Source organism: Simochromis diagramma, unplaced genomic scaffold, assembly GCF_900408965.1.
Source record: "Simochromis diagramma unplaced genomic scaffold, fSimDia1.1 OVJJ01000656.1, whole genome shotgun sequence".
NCBI lineage: Eukaryota > Metazoa > Chordata > Actinopteri > Cichliformes > Cichlidae > Simochromis > Simochromis diagramma.
The window spans coordinates 763,720-782,025 of NW_024387038.1; the positions used below are offsets into that span (position 1 = coordinate 763,720).

Genomic DNA, 18,306 nt, shown 5'->3' on the forward strand with positions numbered 1-18,306 from the left:
ACTTCGTGCCTGTGCTGCTGGGGTTCCCAAACTCCTCATTCCCACCCACACTTACAACTGATGGTGGAATATCTAGGAAGTTTTACAGATTTTTTGAAACAGTGGAATCCTACTACAGCACCACGCTCAAATTCAGTGAGCTCTTCAAGACTCAATCTTTCATAAATGTTTGTAAAGGCAGACTGCTGAAAATTAAGAGCTGCTGTCCAATACTTGCGTGTGCTCTCTTAGGATGATCCAGAGCTGTTGCTCATATTGGCACTCAAGACTGAGCCATAAAGTTGTGCAAACTTAGTAAAAGCAAAGTCACTAAACTTTGTAACTGCTGTTGCAGGTGATCACTGAAAATGGGCATAATTTGATGGATCAGCTGATTCTCTTCTGTCCATCCTATGTGCAAAATTCAATAAGTGGCTCCATAGTGTGGTACTTTACACTTTTTTCTAACAAGCGAAAGACCCCTAGTTTGATCCTGGGAGACAAAAATGCTTCAGCGGTTGCCGGTATAAAAATCTGCCAAATCAAATATGTGGAACTACACGCTGGGACCCCGTTTGAATAAAGGAGTGGCTGAAAGTAGCCTTCAGTTAGGGTGTGCTATTGCATCTGCAAGATTCTTTGCAACCCACTATTGGCCAACTCTGTCTAATGCCACTGGTGCTCAGTCTGCTCTGTTAAGGTGTTGCTGCTCCCCTCCCTGCTTTCAACATATGGACGGGTTGGAAGGTCCGAGGCACCTTGGACCACATAAAAGTTACTGCAGACAGGATACAAATCCCATTTTGGCTGAAGTGGCCTCGACAGGATTAAAGTAATGGGTCTCTCCCCACTGACTTAGATAAGGGGTTGGTCTTGTTAGCACTTGTTTTAAGGGCCCGGAGGTGTTAGCAAGATGGCTGCTGAGTGGTGAGATTTTCTCCTAGAATGACTTTAATAGAGCTCAGAAACAATTTAGAAATCACCTTCTGAAAAGTTGTGAAAAAAAACACAGCATGAAAACTAAAGTTGGTGAATGTGTAAGAAAAATGTAACGGTGTCAACGTGGCACGCAATTTGAAATAAAAGCAGGAAGTCCAACTTAAAAATGTACATTTAAAATGTAACTTCTGCTTTACATCTGTGCTGAAATATCCACCACAAGATACATTTTCCCTCCACATTCAGAATCTTCAGTGTCTTGTCCAAAGTTTTTACACAGGGTGACAAACAATGTCAAGTACCGACCCATATTTAATACCACTGATTACCAAAGCTGTTCCACTATGACGTCAGCTGCTAAAACGACAGCATCGACATTTGTAATGATACCAGGCACATATGAAGAGACTAGCATTTCAAGTGAGCCCGCTGTAGCCTGCAAGTGCCTGAATAGCTTGTGTCTTTCTGTAGATAAATCTTAAGACAAACCTAGATCACTTTCAACAATTTATACGTCTCATATGAATAAATCTAATAATTTCTCACAAAAACCACTTATAAAGTGCTTCCACCTACAGCCTACACTTCTAAATATATTCACACGGCCGAGCTGTTTCAGAGAAACATTTGGCTAATCACTCTTTTCTTTAACACTGAAACACTTGAACAAACGCCACTAAGCCTAAAGCAAATACACTGGTTAAGGCGTGAATGTGCATGGTGCTATGCTACTTTTATGCTCAATAGTGGTGTTTCCCTTAAAAAACGAACAGCAGACAAACTGATGGAACTGCAGGCAAATTCACATCCAATTTACGTAAACTGTTCCAAGAAATTTCTACAACTATCGTTACAGAGAGCAATGCCTTCCATCTCCCGCGTTGTTGACCAGTACACTGATCGTTCACATCTGGCGTCAATGCAAGTATTATGCAACGGTGCGTAGACTGTGTGTACAAATTCCCTGCATTTTCATAAATCTTGTAATCTGCACATAAAGAACATTTTAAATTCCAGGCACTCACTTTGATTGCATTAAGCACAACATAACTTTTTTGTTTAGTTTTTTTAAGGACAAATTGCAGCAGCCAAAAAGAGACATGTACATATGTTCATAGTTCTTCCATTTTGTACAGTACAGCCTGATATTAATACAAAGATGAATATACTCTTTTACGAACAACAGTATGGCTTAATGTGCACAATATAAATAAAGATATGGTAGGATGATAGTGGCTGAGATCACTGGAATGGCTTTGTAAATGTTTGAACGAGACTTCTGAATCATAACTTTGTTCTTCAAATGCAAAAGGACACATAATGGCAAACTAATACTTCACACGATTTACATGTGTTTTCTTTTGAAAAAACAGTATTTTCTAACAGTCTTAATGCGTAAAACAAAGTGTGTCGGAAGTTGGAAGTAATTCATACATAACTTGAGTGCAGCGATAAAAACCGGTCGGCCCATTAACTACCCATAGGGCTGACATCTGCAGCTGAATCACGTGGCTGTAAACAAGAATCAACTGCGACCCCAGAGATTCTAAGCTTTGTCGCCTGTCTCCGCCCTCCCACCTTAGCTCCTCCCACTCCTCTGTTCTCCACCTGTCACTGCAGCAGTTCAGTCTTTTTCGTAGGTGTTGTCGACTCACCTTCTCCAGAGTCGGACACGTTGATGGGGCTGTCCCTGGAAAAGACCTCTGTTGACTCTCTCCAAATGCAGTCGGCAACAGTCTTAAAGGAATGATTGCTGCATTTGGGACGGACCTTCTGAGAGGCATTGTTGACAATCTGGCGGCTGTTGGAGGTGGCTATCTTTATCTTGAGGGCAGCATCCACACGATCCACTACTGTGTACGTGCCAATGCTGCCGTCCTCAAAGCCGATGATGATGTTTAGCGCTCGCTGGGAGAGAGACAGGAAGGTGGGGGTCTTGTAAAGCGAGCATGTGCCAATGCTCTTGCCATCGGCAAGACGCATCACGATCAGGTTGGACACAACGCCCGCGTCGTCGTCTTCGTCACAGTTCCGGAAACATATGTATACAAGGTAACGCCCATCTCTTGATAACTTCTGACGCCAAATTATACCGGCGGCATGAACAAGCCTGAGCTTCCCACTGTGAAGGTCCAAGACGTTAATATTCTCGTCACCTTTGGAGACAATCCCTAATTTTCCGTTGGGTGAGATTTGGAAGTCCTCTAGATTTTTGAGGAAATTGGCTGGCAACTGGACTCTCCTGCAAACGGACTCATCTGCAACGCTCCAGATGAAGACTGTCTCGGTGGACGTGATGAAGACTACACAGTCAGGGCAGTCGGGAATGAGTTTGAAGTTGACAATGGTAATGCCATCATCGCAGACAAACTTCTTTGATACGCTGCCTGACCACAGGCTGACAGCGAGAAGCTTGTTTTTTGACGTTCCCACAAGGAAAGTGTTCGCTGTGGTGATCAGTGCATTCTGGAGGGTAACTAAGATGTTGCAGACTTTGTGCCCCGTAGCAAGCCTCCACACTCTGGAGGCATTCTGCTCACAAAGGGACACCACAAACTGGTCATTGTGCGTAATTAACAATTGTGATATTCTCTGTCCATTGATGCGGAAGATGTTTTCTCCTGTGTTGGTTTGCCAGACATACTGACTGGACTTGTCATCCGAAGTCACCATGAGATCCCCTGAGGAGGTTAGGACACAGTTCTCTACTATGCCCTCGTGCTTAAAGACTGTCTCAATGAAGCCAGTGCTAAAGTTCCACTTGTGGACAGCTTCTGAGCCGTCCATGGTAAACACATAGTCCTCTCTGCCAGACAGCTGCAAGGTCTGGATCTTCTTCCCTGTTTTGTCAATGTTGGACATGGCGGTGATGATATCAATGTCCCAAACAGACAGAACTCCACTGCTGGCAACCGAAAGGAGCAAGTTGTGGTGGATTGATTTGATGAGTTTCACGATAGCCCCTGAGATCTCAATCAGGCTAGCCATGCACTGTCCACTGTCTCTCCTCCAGACAAAGATAGAGGAGGTATTTTCCATGGAGGCCACAATGCTTTGGCCATTCTTGGAGAGTACAGCGGCAACAAAGCGTTCACTACGTTTGGCTTTAAACTTTTCTACCATCTTCCATACTTTTGTGTCCAGCACCTCTATACTTCGAGCCTTGCAAATGAGAATGGAACGTTGGTCTTCCGCTAACTCAATGCCCACTACTTCGGTCTCATCCCCTCTACAATCATAATCCTCCATCAGCTTCGGGTTAGTGACCTCTTTGGTGTTCCACACGGACAAACTGCCTTCATTGTCAATCATCACCATTTGGCTGAGAGTGTCGAGTACAAGAATGGACTTGACAAACCCTCCAGAAAACTCAGACGTCACAGTGGCCAACTTGTCACCATTTCCAAGATGAAAGATGGAGACCGTGTTGAGGTACTGGCCACAGAAGGCATACATTCCATCTGGCGAGCACTGGACACAAGTCACCTCATACCAGCAGTGGAACTGGTACAAAGGCCAACCATAGAGGAGGTCAATGACGTTCACATCTTTACTAGCCTCAAGCCATGCCAAAGCATGATGGGTAGATAAAGTAAAACCGTTAATGAAAGCAACGCCACCAGTGATGCCAGCATGCTTGGAGCCCTTGATTTCAACCTCAGATAAAAGGCAGGACTTGTGATTATCATAGATGAGCAGTGTGTTTTTAGTTGTGGCCACAACCAGATACTTCTCATCAGAGGTTAACCTGATTCCCAGCACAACAGATCTGGCTGTGTCGATCTGCCGTAGAAGTTGCCTGCTCTCTACATCCCAGGTGCTGACAGATCCATCTTCCAGTGCTACGAGGACTATGTTTGGGGCTAGAGTGGGCAGGATCTCCACAATCTGCATGTAGCTGGAGCAAAGAGGAAGCCTCTCTGGACTGTAAGTAACATCCATAGAGGAGTGGAGAGGCACAATAGAGCAGTACTTTGGGCCATCTTTGTCACACTCCAGAAGGAGGTGTCTGAGTTTAGGCAGGGAGGTGACAACTGGCAGAAGTCTTTGCTGCAGCTCTGCAGACAGCGACGCCGGATTCTTCAGCACTTTTACTTTGATGCTACGGAGAGTTGTGGCTAAAAACTTCAGCTCTTTCTCTTGGGTGTAACTGTAAGCTAGGTCAATGTCTGTTAGAGCCTTTTCAAACTGGCCAATCTTGATCATTGTGTAGAGCCAGCTGAAGTTCATTATGACACCAAACATGAGGTCATCTGTACGCCCACTCCTGGTAAGGTGGTACACCAGCTCTGTCATTTTTCTGTGGTTGACAAAGAAAATGTCAGGCTCCAAAAGGTTGCACTGGAACACCCAAGGTTGTTCAGGAGTCTGTCTGTCATAAGAGTACTTATCAGAAGATGTCTTTTCATGGGACTGCTGATGGTGAGGGTTTTTGTGATGAGAAATGTTCAAGGAAGTGAAATGGTTGTTATCATAGGTAAAGATCTTCTTTCTGCCCCCTGACCATGCCCCTAGAAAATACTCAGCTAAGAGGCTATGCATCTGATGCACGTCCTCCTCATTGCTAAGGTACAGCTTCTGGGCAATAAGGTGCAGGTGCCTGTTGGCCCAGACCATCAAAGTGACGTTCCGTACCTGACGTTCCACCAGATACCCCTCAAGCTCCTCTCTGAGCTTCGCAATCAAGTCATAGGCGATTCTCAATGGGTTTTTGAGGTAAGTTGCCACAATGACATCACCAAGAACTATGTTATCAAGGGACAGGATATCTTCCAGCTCAACTTCAGTTAGCCCAGCCTTGGCCATGGTGATATACCCTAGTGCTCTGAAGACAAATCGTTGGCCTAACTTGTTTTCCACAGAGTAGAACAACTGCTCTATGCTTTCGTGCACCGTCGAGCAGAGCGACTTATCGTCCACATCTTTATGTGACCTCCAGTGAACTACTTCCCTGTAGATGAGGTTAACAAACATTGGCAAAGTACACTTGGCAAGTGCCTCATTGACATAGATCTGTTGGCCTGAGGTGACCTTTCTCTTCACCCCCAGCAGTTGCTGCTTTAATGTCTGACTGCAGACTTTGCGGTCTCTCTGGATTAATTCAACGTAAAACCCCTCATCATGGATGAGGTGGCGAAGCTTCTGCAGGATGCCGTGTTTATTGGGCAACGTTGACACCACAATGCGGACCGTCCGAGGGAGGTGTACGGGGAGCCACCACAGCTTGCGAGCTTCATCGGCTTCAGAGAGCTGCTCCAGGGCATCTAGGACAATGACCAAGGGCCTGTGGAATGACGGTTCCCCTAAGAGGTTGATCAGGAGTTCCTTCATCTCCTGAATCTTGTTAGGCAAAAAGTGAATCAGGCAGCGGTAGTTTAATGCAATCTGTTCACAGATGCTCTGGAGGAGGGTTCGTAGGTCTGTGGAGAGCTGGCTGGAGCCGATATAACGAACAATGACCACTGGGTCGCTTTCAGGGCCCATCTCTTTCTGCAGCCACGTGTAGGCCTGAAAAACAGCATTGACAGATTATTACTGTGGATAAATCCAACATGGAAACCATTTTTAATCATTTTCTAGTTACTGGACATGTGCAATGTGTAACACTCAGTTAAAATATTCTGTGAATGAGAACTACTCTAGTTTTGAAGCTATAGTGATCTTATAATTTCAGTCATGAATTCATTAAATGGCCCAGCTGAGATTTCATTTGACATTAAAAATGTTAACTGACATATTTAGGGCAACACGAAGACACTCCACATTTGACTTTCAGTGAGTTTGAGAGAGAGGGAGAGAAAAAGACAGACACACACAGACAGATTCGGTCTACTGCGTATTTAAAATGTTATGTTTTACATGTGTTTGCATCTCCATTCCTCATTCTGCGGGTAAGGAATGTGAGCAGACGCTGAATTTATAAAACTGTAAATATCAAAGACCAAACATATGTGTAGAAAAATCATTTAACATTTTTCCTCAAACAGTGTCTGGCACCTTTATTTAACTCAGCAGGCAGAAGATAACAGCCTTTATTCTCAGGCAGGTTTACATTAGAGCACGGCTTTTGTTTCTAAGACCTTCTGTTTGAATAGTATACTGTCAAATACAAAGTCTCAGTTTCCTGTGCTCAAAGATAAATATCTTTTAAAGTTACTGCATGACGCTAACTGTACTTCAGCACATTATAATGATAGACATCCTCACAACTAGAGGTGGGAATCACCATACATCCCACGATACGATATTATCACAATACTCAACGCACGATACGATATTATTGCAATTTTTAAAAATATTTTGCAATATTCAGATTCTGTACATAAAGGTAAACTTTATCAATATTCATTTTATCTAATATCAAAGTCTCGCACTCAGTCTTTCTCTCATTTCAGTCATTTTTATTGTTGTACTACAGTCTAGTCCAACTTAACTGAGTGCAACCATCTGGTACAATTATAGCTATTGTGAACTATGCAATTTATGAAAACTATGCAGCCCCTTCAGCAACTGAAGAATTTGAAAGTAAATTAAAACAAAATATAATTTTACATTAAATAAAAAAGTTTTGAACTTAATTAAAATAAAACATGTCTTAAATTAAAATAAGTAAACTGTCATGTTTATTGCTGCCAAAAAAAAGTTAAACACATTTGGACAGTGAAGGAATGTCAGGATTCTTGCTCAGAAAAAGGATCAACATGCTCTGAAGTCAGAGCACAAAAACCTTTTTTGTAACAAAATATCGATTTCTGCTGTCCCTGTATCGATACATTATTAGCAAACAAAATATCACGATACTACATAGTATCGATTTTCCCCCCCCACCCCTAATCACAACAGGCTGTCTTTGTGCACAATCGGTTTATTTTAGCAACGCTGCATTCAAGGTGTCCAGGCTTTTATTACCAACATAGAAGTAAAAAAAAATATGAGTTTGAAGGACTTGAAATGCAATAAAACAGCAAACTCATAACACTGTAGAAAAAGTTTAAAAGCTTTGCTTCTGCAAACCTGGAACACCAGGCTAGTGCTGGGTGTTTATATGGTAATGTAAAGAGCCTACAATAATACAGAGAAATTATAAATAATCACATAACTCCCTACGAGCAAGCACTTGTTGACAGGGAGAAGAAAAAACTCCCTTTTAACAGGAAGAAACTTCCAGCAGAACCAGGATCAAGGAGAGGTGACATTCTGCTGCAAATGGTATTAACTGTGCACGCTTCTCACTCACAGCTGTAATCACATGACTGACTTACATCAATGAAAGACGACAGTTAACAGTAACACAGAAGTTGTTCAGCAGAGCAAACAGTATGGCACACAAAATAAAGGATTTCTAACACTAGGAACTGCACATTTACAAACGTCAGTGAGCCAGGCAACACAGCAGTGTGCTAGCAGCTGTGAGGAGCTATGTTCACACAGATGCAGGATGAACAAAAGAGAGCAGCAGCACACACACACACACACACACACACAGAGCACCTGGGCACCAGGTGAGACAATGACAATGTGTTTCTCAAGGCTAACAGGCGTTTTTCGTGATAGCAAAATAATCCGTTCTGTGAACTTATAAAAAAAAAGAGTCCGTTTCTTATTGTTTTGGCTGTGTAGATTTTTCCAACTGCAAACCTATATAAAGGGCGACGTCATTGTTATAGTCTTCGTTGGTGTTTGTTTCACATGTTACGTTTCAGTAAGAGAATAACAACCCTGTCCCAAATGAAAACGTGTCAGCAAATTCCTGAAGGGAGCATTTCTGAAGCTATCAAAAAAAGAAAAAGAGGGAGTATCCAGGAGAGAAAATGAATCTATGTCATAACTTAATGTAACCAGAAACCTCTTTTAACCCTTCGCCATAACCTTCGACACTGCTCAGTCGTCCTGGCGTGCACTGACCCTGCGTGTAGTTACATGTCCCGGGAAGTGCATGTCAGGTTACGTGGAAGGTTACGGCGTAGGGTTAAAAGGGGAAACGTGACACTGATGACGAGGTGCCTTCAGCCTGCATTCTTCTTAATGGTCACCAGGGGGCGAGAGCTGAAGAAGAAAGACTGTAAAGAAGTCTATGGGAAAGCGGCTAATCCAATCTTTGATTATCCAGGATATGCTCATTGGCTAACAAGGTGATTGATAAGTGATTAGCCAATGAGCACGCTGTTACACTGTCATATCCACGCCTGGCTTTTAAAATACCAATCAGACAGCAGGGAAAATGTTGATCTCGAGGCTTCAAAACAGGACTTCTGTAACCACTGAGCGTAGCTACATCCATCTTAATTACAACCGACTAATATAGCACATACATAAAATGCAACATAACCGCAACAGAAACACCACAGAACTATAAAACGCACATTTGTTTTGAAAATGACTTGATTATAAATGTGCATAACTTTAATTAACCCGATCCTTAAGTACACTAATTGCCAACGATTATCACGAGCCGCAAACTCAGCAGCCTCTAAAGACTCATTTCTGCATAGCCAGTAATCTCTAACTGTGCCAAAGCAGCCATTCCACTGTTAGGAACCCATTACCTATTGCTGTGTATTACGCTATTAAAGTCTCCTTAACGGCTAGTTTAATTTATCATCCGATATATTTATCTTAATTCTGCATTTCTGTGTGATTTGGGTGATGATATGAAAATCTGTTTTATTTCCTCGCACATCTGTTATCATCATAAAACACGACCGAGGCCTAAAGCTACTCTGAGAACTGAGGTATTTAAGCTCCAAATAAAAAATCCAGTCTTTGTCATTTCATTCTTTTCAGCTACTTCCTTAAAGTGTGCAAAGAAAATCAGCATTACTAGAAATAACACTTAATAAAACAGTCCAAACTCTAACACCAGTGTAGGACATTTTGACTGGGACTGGCTAAATACTACATTACACATCAAAGACATAGTTAAATAGATATGCAGTGCATCTCATCTTCAGATGGAAATGAAGATTGTGTGCTGGCTGTCCGGGTCTTCTCCATCACAGATGCTTCACAGAGAAGCAGGGTAATAAAATATGCTATTTAGAGGAAATAGCTGACGGTTATTAAATAATCATTTGTAGCGTTTACATTTCCGTTAAATTGTTTCGTAATAAAAATGCTCTTCTCTCCACAAACACACCACAGAGTGGAGGAACACAGATCTATATTTTCCAGCAGACCCAGCTTTGCCTTAGCTTGGATTCAAATGAAACAAACCCAACAGGCCCAGTGTGAGTCGTGCACACCGGACTCGACTGGCTGCAAGCTTCTACACCTTATTAAGCTCCTTGAATCTAACAGCGTCCCTTTCTCATCAACCCCAGGCCCGCCGAACAGTTCAAATACATTTATTTTCTTACTAATTTGCTGTAAGTGACTGGAGACTAATACACGGGTTAATGCTGAAGTTCAAACTGAGCATTGTTGTTGGTACCAGAGATGCTGGTGTGAGTATTCCATAAACTGCCGATCTGCTGGGATTTTTCCACTAACCGTCTCTAGAGTTTAGAGAGAAAGATCTCTGTGCGAAAACGCCTTGTTGACATCAAAGGTAATCAGAGAAAGAGCAGACTGCTTTAAGCTGATAGGAAGGCAACAATAAGTCAAATAACCACTTGTTGCAGCTAAGATATGCATGAAAACACCTGCGAATCCCTGAAGCAGATGAGCTGTGGCAGCAGAAAACCACACTGAGTGCCTCTCCTATCAGCTAAGAACAGGAAACTGAGGATAACGTTTGAAAAAAGATTCACCAAAACAAAATAGAAGATTGTAAAAATGTTGCCTGATCTCATGAGTCTCGATTTCTGCCGCAGCTTTCAGATGTTGGGTCAGAATTTGGTGTAAACAACGTGAAAGCAGTTCAGGCTTGCTGTGGTGTGATTGTGTATGACCACAGTGAACCATCTTCTGATGGCAACACAATCATCTCAAACTGGTGTCCTGAACACGACAACGAGTTCACTGTACTCGGACGGCGTCCACAGTCACCAGATCGTAGAAAACAGATAAGCAGTCCTGTAGCAGTTAATGCTAAAACTGCTAATGATTAAAACTGTAGTTAAATTATTTAGAACCATAGATTGTTTTAATGTTGCTGTTTAAACTGCAGCGTCTTCTTACACCCTCCCACTCATCCTTTTACTTTTAAGTTTAAAACTTTTCCTGTCGTCTCCCGGAAATCTTTACCGCTGAACTTTAGGCTTTCATCATCATTTTGTTGCACCTTGTAACATTTTTATACCACCTCTATAGCTCAGCTTTTGGGCAAATACTTGAATGGTGCTTAAAATAAATGTGAGATTTATTACAAAGGTTGGACAGGAGGGGTGGATGTGTGGGTGTCTGCTGTGTGATCTTGGCTACAGTGTGATCTTAATGTAGCCGGGCGGCCAGATGGCACACAAAAGCCGGAGAGTGAACAGAGAGTGAGGTGCGTGTGCACAAAGAGAAGTCCACACACACACACATTGGCTTCCACTGAACAATAAATGTACCCATTGCAACTGTTTTAATAAGCAAACTTTCCAGAAGTTCCACACAGATGTAGGCAAACGTGTACACACGCAGTTGCATGGCTTCGTGGGAAATTAGAAGCATGTGCATGGTGACGGACTGCCTCTTGGCAGACACACAGATGGTCAAGCAAGCGTTTGATGAGAAGAGATGAACAGTCGCACGCCCCCTCATGCTCTGTTGTACAAAGATGGACACATGCTTGGATCAGACAGACGAGCGCGAACGCACAGCGAGAGCCAAAATGAGAGGAAAACTGAGACGTGGGTGGCACAAAAAAAGACCAAGTTACTGCCTGCATGCCTCACCTGTTTTGCCACCTCGGACAGCAGCAGCGTCTTTCCGGTGCAGGGTCCCCCGTACACCACTAGAGGGCTCGTCCTGCTCCCCTTAGATGGCATCAGATACTCCTGCACGTAATCCAGAGACTCGGTCTTGTACTCGTAGAGGGCCGCGTAGGACTTACAGAGGGACAGGTGCTGCAGGATCTCGTCGTACAGCGGGTCAGACTCTGTGTCAAAGTTCTGCTGGACCGTGGCCTGGATGATGTCCACCATGTCCTCGTAGAACTGCTTGCACAGACCTTCTACATAGTGGCTTTCCACTTCTTGGGAGTAGCCTAACTTCATGTCGCAGTGGGTGACAGAAGAATAGACGCGGAGATTGGAGGCGGCCACGACCGTGGGGATGAACTCATCCCGCACCTTCAGGAGGCGTTCGTAGGCCTCCTGGTTGCGCATGACCCGATCGCTGCTGACCACGATGTCCATGTAGCGAGTCATCTCAGGGAGTTTGGCGAAGCGGTCAAAGTTGGAGATCTTGCGAATGTAGCAGACACATTTCCTGAGAAAGGCAGGCGTTTGTTTCCCAAGGGCAAAGTCTAATTCATCCTCCAAGGCTGAAAGAAGAAAAAAGACATTTTTCAATTGATCATATTCGAGTAGCACACAAAACCCACGAGCAACCTGCAAAGGTAAAAATTCATGACATGACACGAGCAGAACGGAACAGGTTTAAGGAGCTTTTAGCCTCCCATTATATTTCTCTTGAATCTTATTCACAAGAAGGTTTGTAAAAATCTTACAATGCAGCTTTACTGAACTGTATCACAGGCTCGCCCACAAAGAGCCCACTGACTGAAACTCTGCTTTCAGCTGAGCTCACAGGGCAGTCTGCTAATGAAGACGGGAGGGGGAAGAGACAAAGAGTGAAAGGAATGCTGGGAGTTCTGGGAGACGGCACAACTTCCTCCACAGACTCTTCAATTAATGTGCATAAAAACTAGAAGCTTCCTTGTTATCTAAAATGATAAAACTCTAAGCGACACTCCTTAATTAGCTCGTATTATTCCCGATTTCCACAATTTAAACGACTAAACTGTGCCTGGTTGATAAGACTGTCATTAAAGTGTCATTAGTAGTGTGTTGCTTGCACTGTGACAGCATCAGAAAAGAAAAGCAGATGGACCGCCTTTTATAGAGGTGACTTTTAATGCAGAGAGAGTCAGAAAATTAGATGCAACTTCAGCAAGTTGTAATGATTTTAATTTCTTATTTTATTCATTTTAAACATGCTTGAGGAAATATGGCTGCCCTGAGAGTTCATTTAGATTCATATTCTATTACTCACATTGTATACTTGCAATGACACATTGTTCTGCAGTCGCACTAGAAAAACACCATGGTTGGAGACTGCAGCTGCAACTTTGTGCACTTAACTCGCAATCCTTGCCTTTGAAATAACTGCTTCTGAGACGGGGACCAGGTCTGCACCAATTGCAGTCAGTTGCTGTCTTCGAAGCAACTTTGATGCATCAAAGTGGCAATAAATAAGAAACAATCAGAAGCCAGTCTCTAGTATTCAGTCGGTTTCTGATTGAACGCAGTCACGTTATCAACTGTGTGAAATCTGCTTGTGATGAATGAAATGCAAAAATCTGTTGCCGTTGACTTGCAACCAGGGCAAGTGCCACCACATACATCTCCATTTAGACACACCCCTGCTGCTATGGGGCACAGACAACACAGAAAACAGACTCGCAACAATAATAATAATAATAAATAATAATAAAAAGTTGTGAAAGGCAACCATCAGCTTCTTTTTGATTAAAAAAAAGAAGGGTTGTCTGACACTGCGACACGCTGCTTGGATAAATAACTCGGAAGAGAAGCGAATATGTGATCGATCAATCACTGTCGTCCGCTGAGGTGACTCTGATAGATCCTGATTGCATCTCATCTCTTGTTATCAATTTAGTTACAAGGTGACAGGCTCACTTATTAAATATATACGGCCTTTGCCGTGTGATTTTCTGTTCCCCGCAAAGGTTAATGTTGTTTTTATTCCAGCCAGTTGCAACCTTGGCATATAAGTGTTCTTTAATTGGGTATTTTATGTTGTGCGCATAAAACAACAACTTTTTAATTTATTTATTAGGAATAAACTCACCGTGTGTTTTATTTACTGTAGCAATCGAGGCTGCGACCAACAAACTTTCTTCCATTATTGAAGAATTGTAAGGAGAAATTAGCTGGCTTTTATTGTAACATCATTGTAACAACCCCAAGCCGACTTTTTAAAACTTGAAAACATCCAGCGAGGTATCACAGAAGAAACAAATCAATTTTTTAAAATCTAAAATTCCAATAATTTTCAAAAACCAAATGAAAAGCCAGAAAGATAAAAGTGAGCAGCAGTCCAGCAGACAGAGACGTGATCCTATTTGAAAAGAAGGTATCGAGAAAAGTATGACACGAAAAGAAAAATTTACCAGAGCAAAGGAATTTCTTGGCCTGAGCGCTCTTCATGGTCCCTTTCTCTTGCAGCTGCAGCACCGCCGTTCGGAAGATCCTCTTGATCTCCTCTGACACGTTCCTCCAGGCCTTGTCGTTCTTGGTCTTGACTGCACTGCTTGACTCCATCTAAGCAGAAGAGGGGGCAGAGAGAGGACAGTCTGACTGCACAGCATGGACTCTTACCATGTACGGAGCGAGTGCTGTCACTCGCTTCTGTGCAAGAAGACGTGTGCAGCGACACAGGAAACATTCAAGTGTTTCATATGAAACAAGCTCAACATAAAGCTGACTTTAGCTCCTCTCCCTTTAGGTTCATTTGATTCTGATTGGTTGCCACATGCAAACAGAAGGTTTGAAGAAAAGGGGGTGGGGCTTCTTTGCTCATAAAGATGAACATATTAGAGCTATTCCTCTAACTGAGAGTCACTCAAAAACTGTCTACAAAGAAGCATGGATGTTCTGAAGAGATTACTTGGACTTATTATATATGCCTCACTAGTACATGATTAGACCCTGTTTTGCCTTCAGAACTGCTTTAATTCTTCATGGTACAGATTCAACGAGGTCCTGGAAACATTCCTCTGAGATTTCTGTCCATACTGACATGACAGGATCACACAGCTCCCATTCCATAACATCCCAAAGATGCTCTACTGGACTGAGATCTGATCACTGTGGAGATCATCTGAGTACAGTGAACTCATTGTCATGTTCAAACAACCAGTGTGAGACATTCTGAGCTTTGTGACATGGTGCTATCAGAAGATGGGTTCACTTTGGTCATAAAGGGTTGGACATGGTCAGAAGTCAAAGGAGCTTGCAAAGAAAAGCGTCTGGACTTCTTTAAGTTGCTTGAAGACGTTTCACCTCTCATCCGAGAAGCTTCTTCAGTTCTAAGGTCAAATGGGGGGGGAGTCCTCGATTTAAACCTAGTGGGAGTATCCCCCCACAGAGGGATAAAAGGACCCCCTGATGATCCTCTAATCGTCTGGGCCAAGGTGTGAAACTGGGTGTGGGTCCCAATCAGCCAGAGTTTCGGGTGAGCTCATTGTGAAACCTGGCCCCACCTTATCATGCGAATTCCTGAGGTCAGATGGCCCAGGATGTGAGTGGGTGTTAAGGCATCTGGGGAGGGAACTCAAAGGTTTATATCTGGGACTCTCCACCATTTGACCTTAGAACTGAAGAAGCTTCTCGGATGAGAAGTGAAACGTCTTCAAGCAACTTAAAGAAGTCCAGATGCTTTTCTTTGCAAGCTCCTTTGACTACAATGACCTGGATGACTGAGAACTTTCACAGACAGACATGGTCAGAAACAATACCTGGCTGTAGGCTGTGCTGTTTAAACGTTGCTCAGACTTTCAGATTTTTCCATCGCCATGTCCAAAGTACCTAAAATGATCTTTCTTCCTCATTCTGATGCTCAGGTTGAAGTTTTTGACCCTACAAATATGTGTGTTAAAAAATGTGCGACGAAGTGTACCTAAAAAAAGTGGCCGGTGTGTTTATATATGACAGCGAGTAAGGAAACACAAAACGACTGGTTCTCTTTAATGCTTAAATCTTGAATTTTCTCTGTGATTATTTTTTATCATCAAAGTCTTTCACAGCACTTTTTTTTTACTTCAGCGAAGCTCAAGAGAACATCAAGATGGTGTACTTAAGAAAAGTGAGGCGTACTACTTCTTGAAAGTTAAAGGCAGACCTTGGACGTTTTATTTAAAATAAATGTTGCTAACAGATTCTTTAAGTGGCTTTTCAGGCTGATTTGAAAGGATGTGAAACATTTAAAAAGACAAAGTTCACTCATCGACCTCAAAGAACAGCTGCTCTTCTTTTTCCTGCACGCTGAATTTAATTCATTCCACACAAAAAGTCAAGGACACGAACGGCGCGAGCCTCCTGTTAGTGTGACTGAGTGCGACTGAAGCTCTGGACTCACAGAGTTCTGGTAGTTCTTGAGCATTTGGGCTTTGGGTTTGAGGTAGTATGCGGGTGGCACCGAGTTTTCATCCCTGCAGTACCACTCTTCCAGGATGTGTGTGTCCAGCCCCGCCTCCACCGCTGCATCCAAGATCATCTCAAACTCCGCCGATTCCACCTCCCCCGGCACTCGGATGCTGCCGTACTTTTCTCCCACCAGACCCTGATGGAAAGAAAAAGGAAGGAGAGAAAGGAAGAGGGCGTGCAAGGTGAGAAGGAGAGGCGGGAAATGCGTCTCGTCGCGACAGTTTCGGGGGCTCTATTTTTTGGATCAGTGGCGCGGGGTGAATGGCGAAGTCAATGATGCGCACAGCGCGACTTATTTAAAGCAATTTCAGAGCCACGGGCGCACACGCGGTGCGGTGGGCACATCAAGCAGCCACTTTGTGACGGCAGGGATGTAACTGCCGCCGCAATCCCCACTCCCGCGCGCACCGTGCTGAGCGATGACAGCTTTATCGAGGATGGAAATTGCTTTACGCGACAGTTACAGTAAGGAAATGATGCGCCTCTTTTCCCCACACAGAAATATTTATTCGGTGAGGGTTCAGAAATAATGCTCACCAAAAGTTAATCACTATCACACAAATATCACAACATACAGTGCTGTGAAAGAGAAACCTTTAGTTTACAGAAGGAGACACAAGCTTTCCACCAGTTATTTATTTTATTAGTTACTGTTTGTTTGACCCTTCATACATGAGCCAGAAACACTCAAGACATTAAAAAAAGCAGGTAAAAAAACGATGAAAATGTCCTAATACTGTTTCACCTGTTCTGCTGACTTCTATACACTTATGTTCCCTAACACAGCGGTCCCCAACCCCCGGGCCTCGGACCGGTCCGTGAGTCGTTTGGTACCGGGCTGCGAGAGTTGAGGCTCAGGTGTGAAATGTATAGTTTTCAGGGTTTTTATCGTTTTTCAGCGTTATTTTGTTATCGTTTTTATCGTTAACTCGGTTTTCCTTGGTCTTCTCACATGTGTTATGAATAAATTTTCTTTTTTTCGGTACCGGTACTAGTTTTATTTTGTTGTATTTATCTGAGACACCTTAAAGGCCGGTCCATGAAAATATTGTCGGGCATAAACCGGTCCGTGGCGCAAAAAAGGTTTGAGACCACTGCCCTAACAAGTCTGTCTCTTGTCCGGTCTTCCTCGCCTCACCCCCAACCAGTCGCAGCAAATGGGCCTGGTTCAGTCAGAAGTTTCTTCTGGTTAAAAGGGAGGTTTTCCTTCCCACTGTTGCCAAGCGCTTGCTCACAGGTGGCTGCCTGATTTTTGGGCTTTCTCTGTGTTATTGTAGGATCTTTAACTTATGTTTTGAGACCTCTGCTGTTGCAATTTGGCACTATTTTAATAAAACTTCTTTGAATTTATGAATGGATCCAAACGAGGTTAAAAAGGTAAATGGACTGGTTCTTATTTAGTGCCTTCTTACTATACATGAGCACCCAAAGCAATTAATACATCATGCCTCATTAACAAGCTTTTTTTTTTGCACAAGGAGCGATTTGGGCTTCGGTTTCTTGCCTATGGGTACTTTAGTATACAGACTAGAGCAAATCGTCAACCTTCTGATGAGTAGATGAGTTGCTTTACCTCCTGAGCATCGGTCAAGGCAGTGACTTTGAGTTGACTACTCAACAATCAGAAGCCTTGTGTGTGTGTGTGTGTGTGTGTGTGTGTGTGTGTGTGTGTGTGTGTGTGTGTGTGTGTGTTCAGATGCTTGTTAATGCGCATATGAGCTAATTACATGGCAGCAACTTGATGTTTTCAGCTGCTATATTGATGCTATATGCTAACCTGTCAGGTTGACTGATGATTACACCATGAGATGGATAAGCAGTATAACGCTTTTACCCACAGAGCTCAGAAACTTTTTTTCGTGACAACTCAATCAAATTTTTGTCTTTTTACTCAAACAAAAAGACTTTTTTTTACTTGTTATGCCAACCAAGCACTAGCAACATGTTACTAATGAAGTGGCCGGCAGGTATGCATTATTTTCTCTTCATGCTGTATGCAGAGGTGCAGACAGGCAACCAGTGGGATTGATCTGTATTGCAGTGGGTGGGCAGTACACAATGAATACCGTTG

The 18,306-nt window shown here is 43.1% G+C and overlaps 1 protein-coding gene across 7 annotated transcripts in view; it reads right to left on the reverse strand.

Moving 5' to 3' along the window:
• Positions 1-444: 444 nt before the first annotated feature.
• The window catches only part of LOC120740940 (NACHT and WD repeat domain-containing protein 2), a 63,979-nt gene continuing 46,117 nt past the window's right edge, over positions 445-18,306 (reverse strand). For all 7 annotated transcript variants that reach the window (XM_040043495.1, XM_040043494.1, XM_040043492.1 and 4 more), the window contains 4 exons: positions 16,168-16,371; positions 14,201-14,351; positions 11,739-12,328; positions 445-6,426 (listed from right to left, as the gene is read on the reverse strand). In XM_040043495.1, coding sequence (XP_039899429.1) covers positions 2,530-6,426; positions 11,739-12,328; positions 14,201-14,351; positions 16,168-16,371 — 4,842 coding nt within the window. In that variant the 3' untranslated portion in view covers positions 445-2,529. The remainder of the gene's footprint in view (positions 6,427-11,738; positions 12,329-14,200; positions 14,352-16,167; positions 16,372-18,306) is intronic.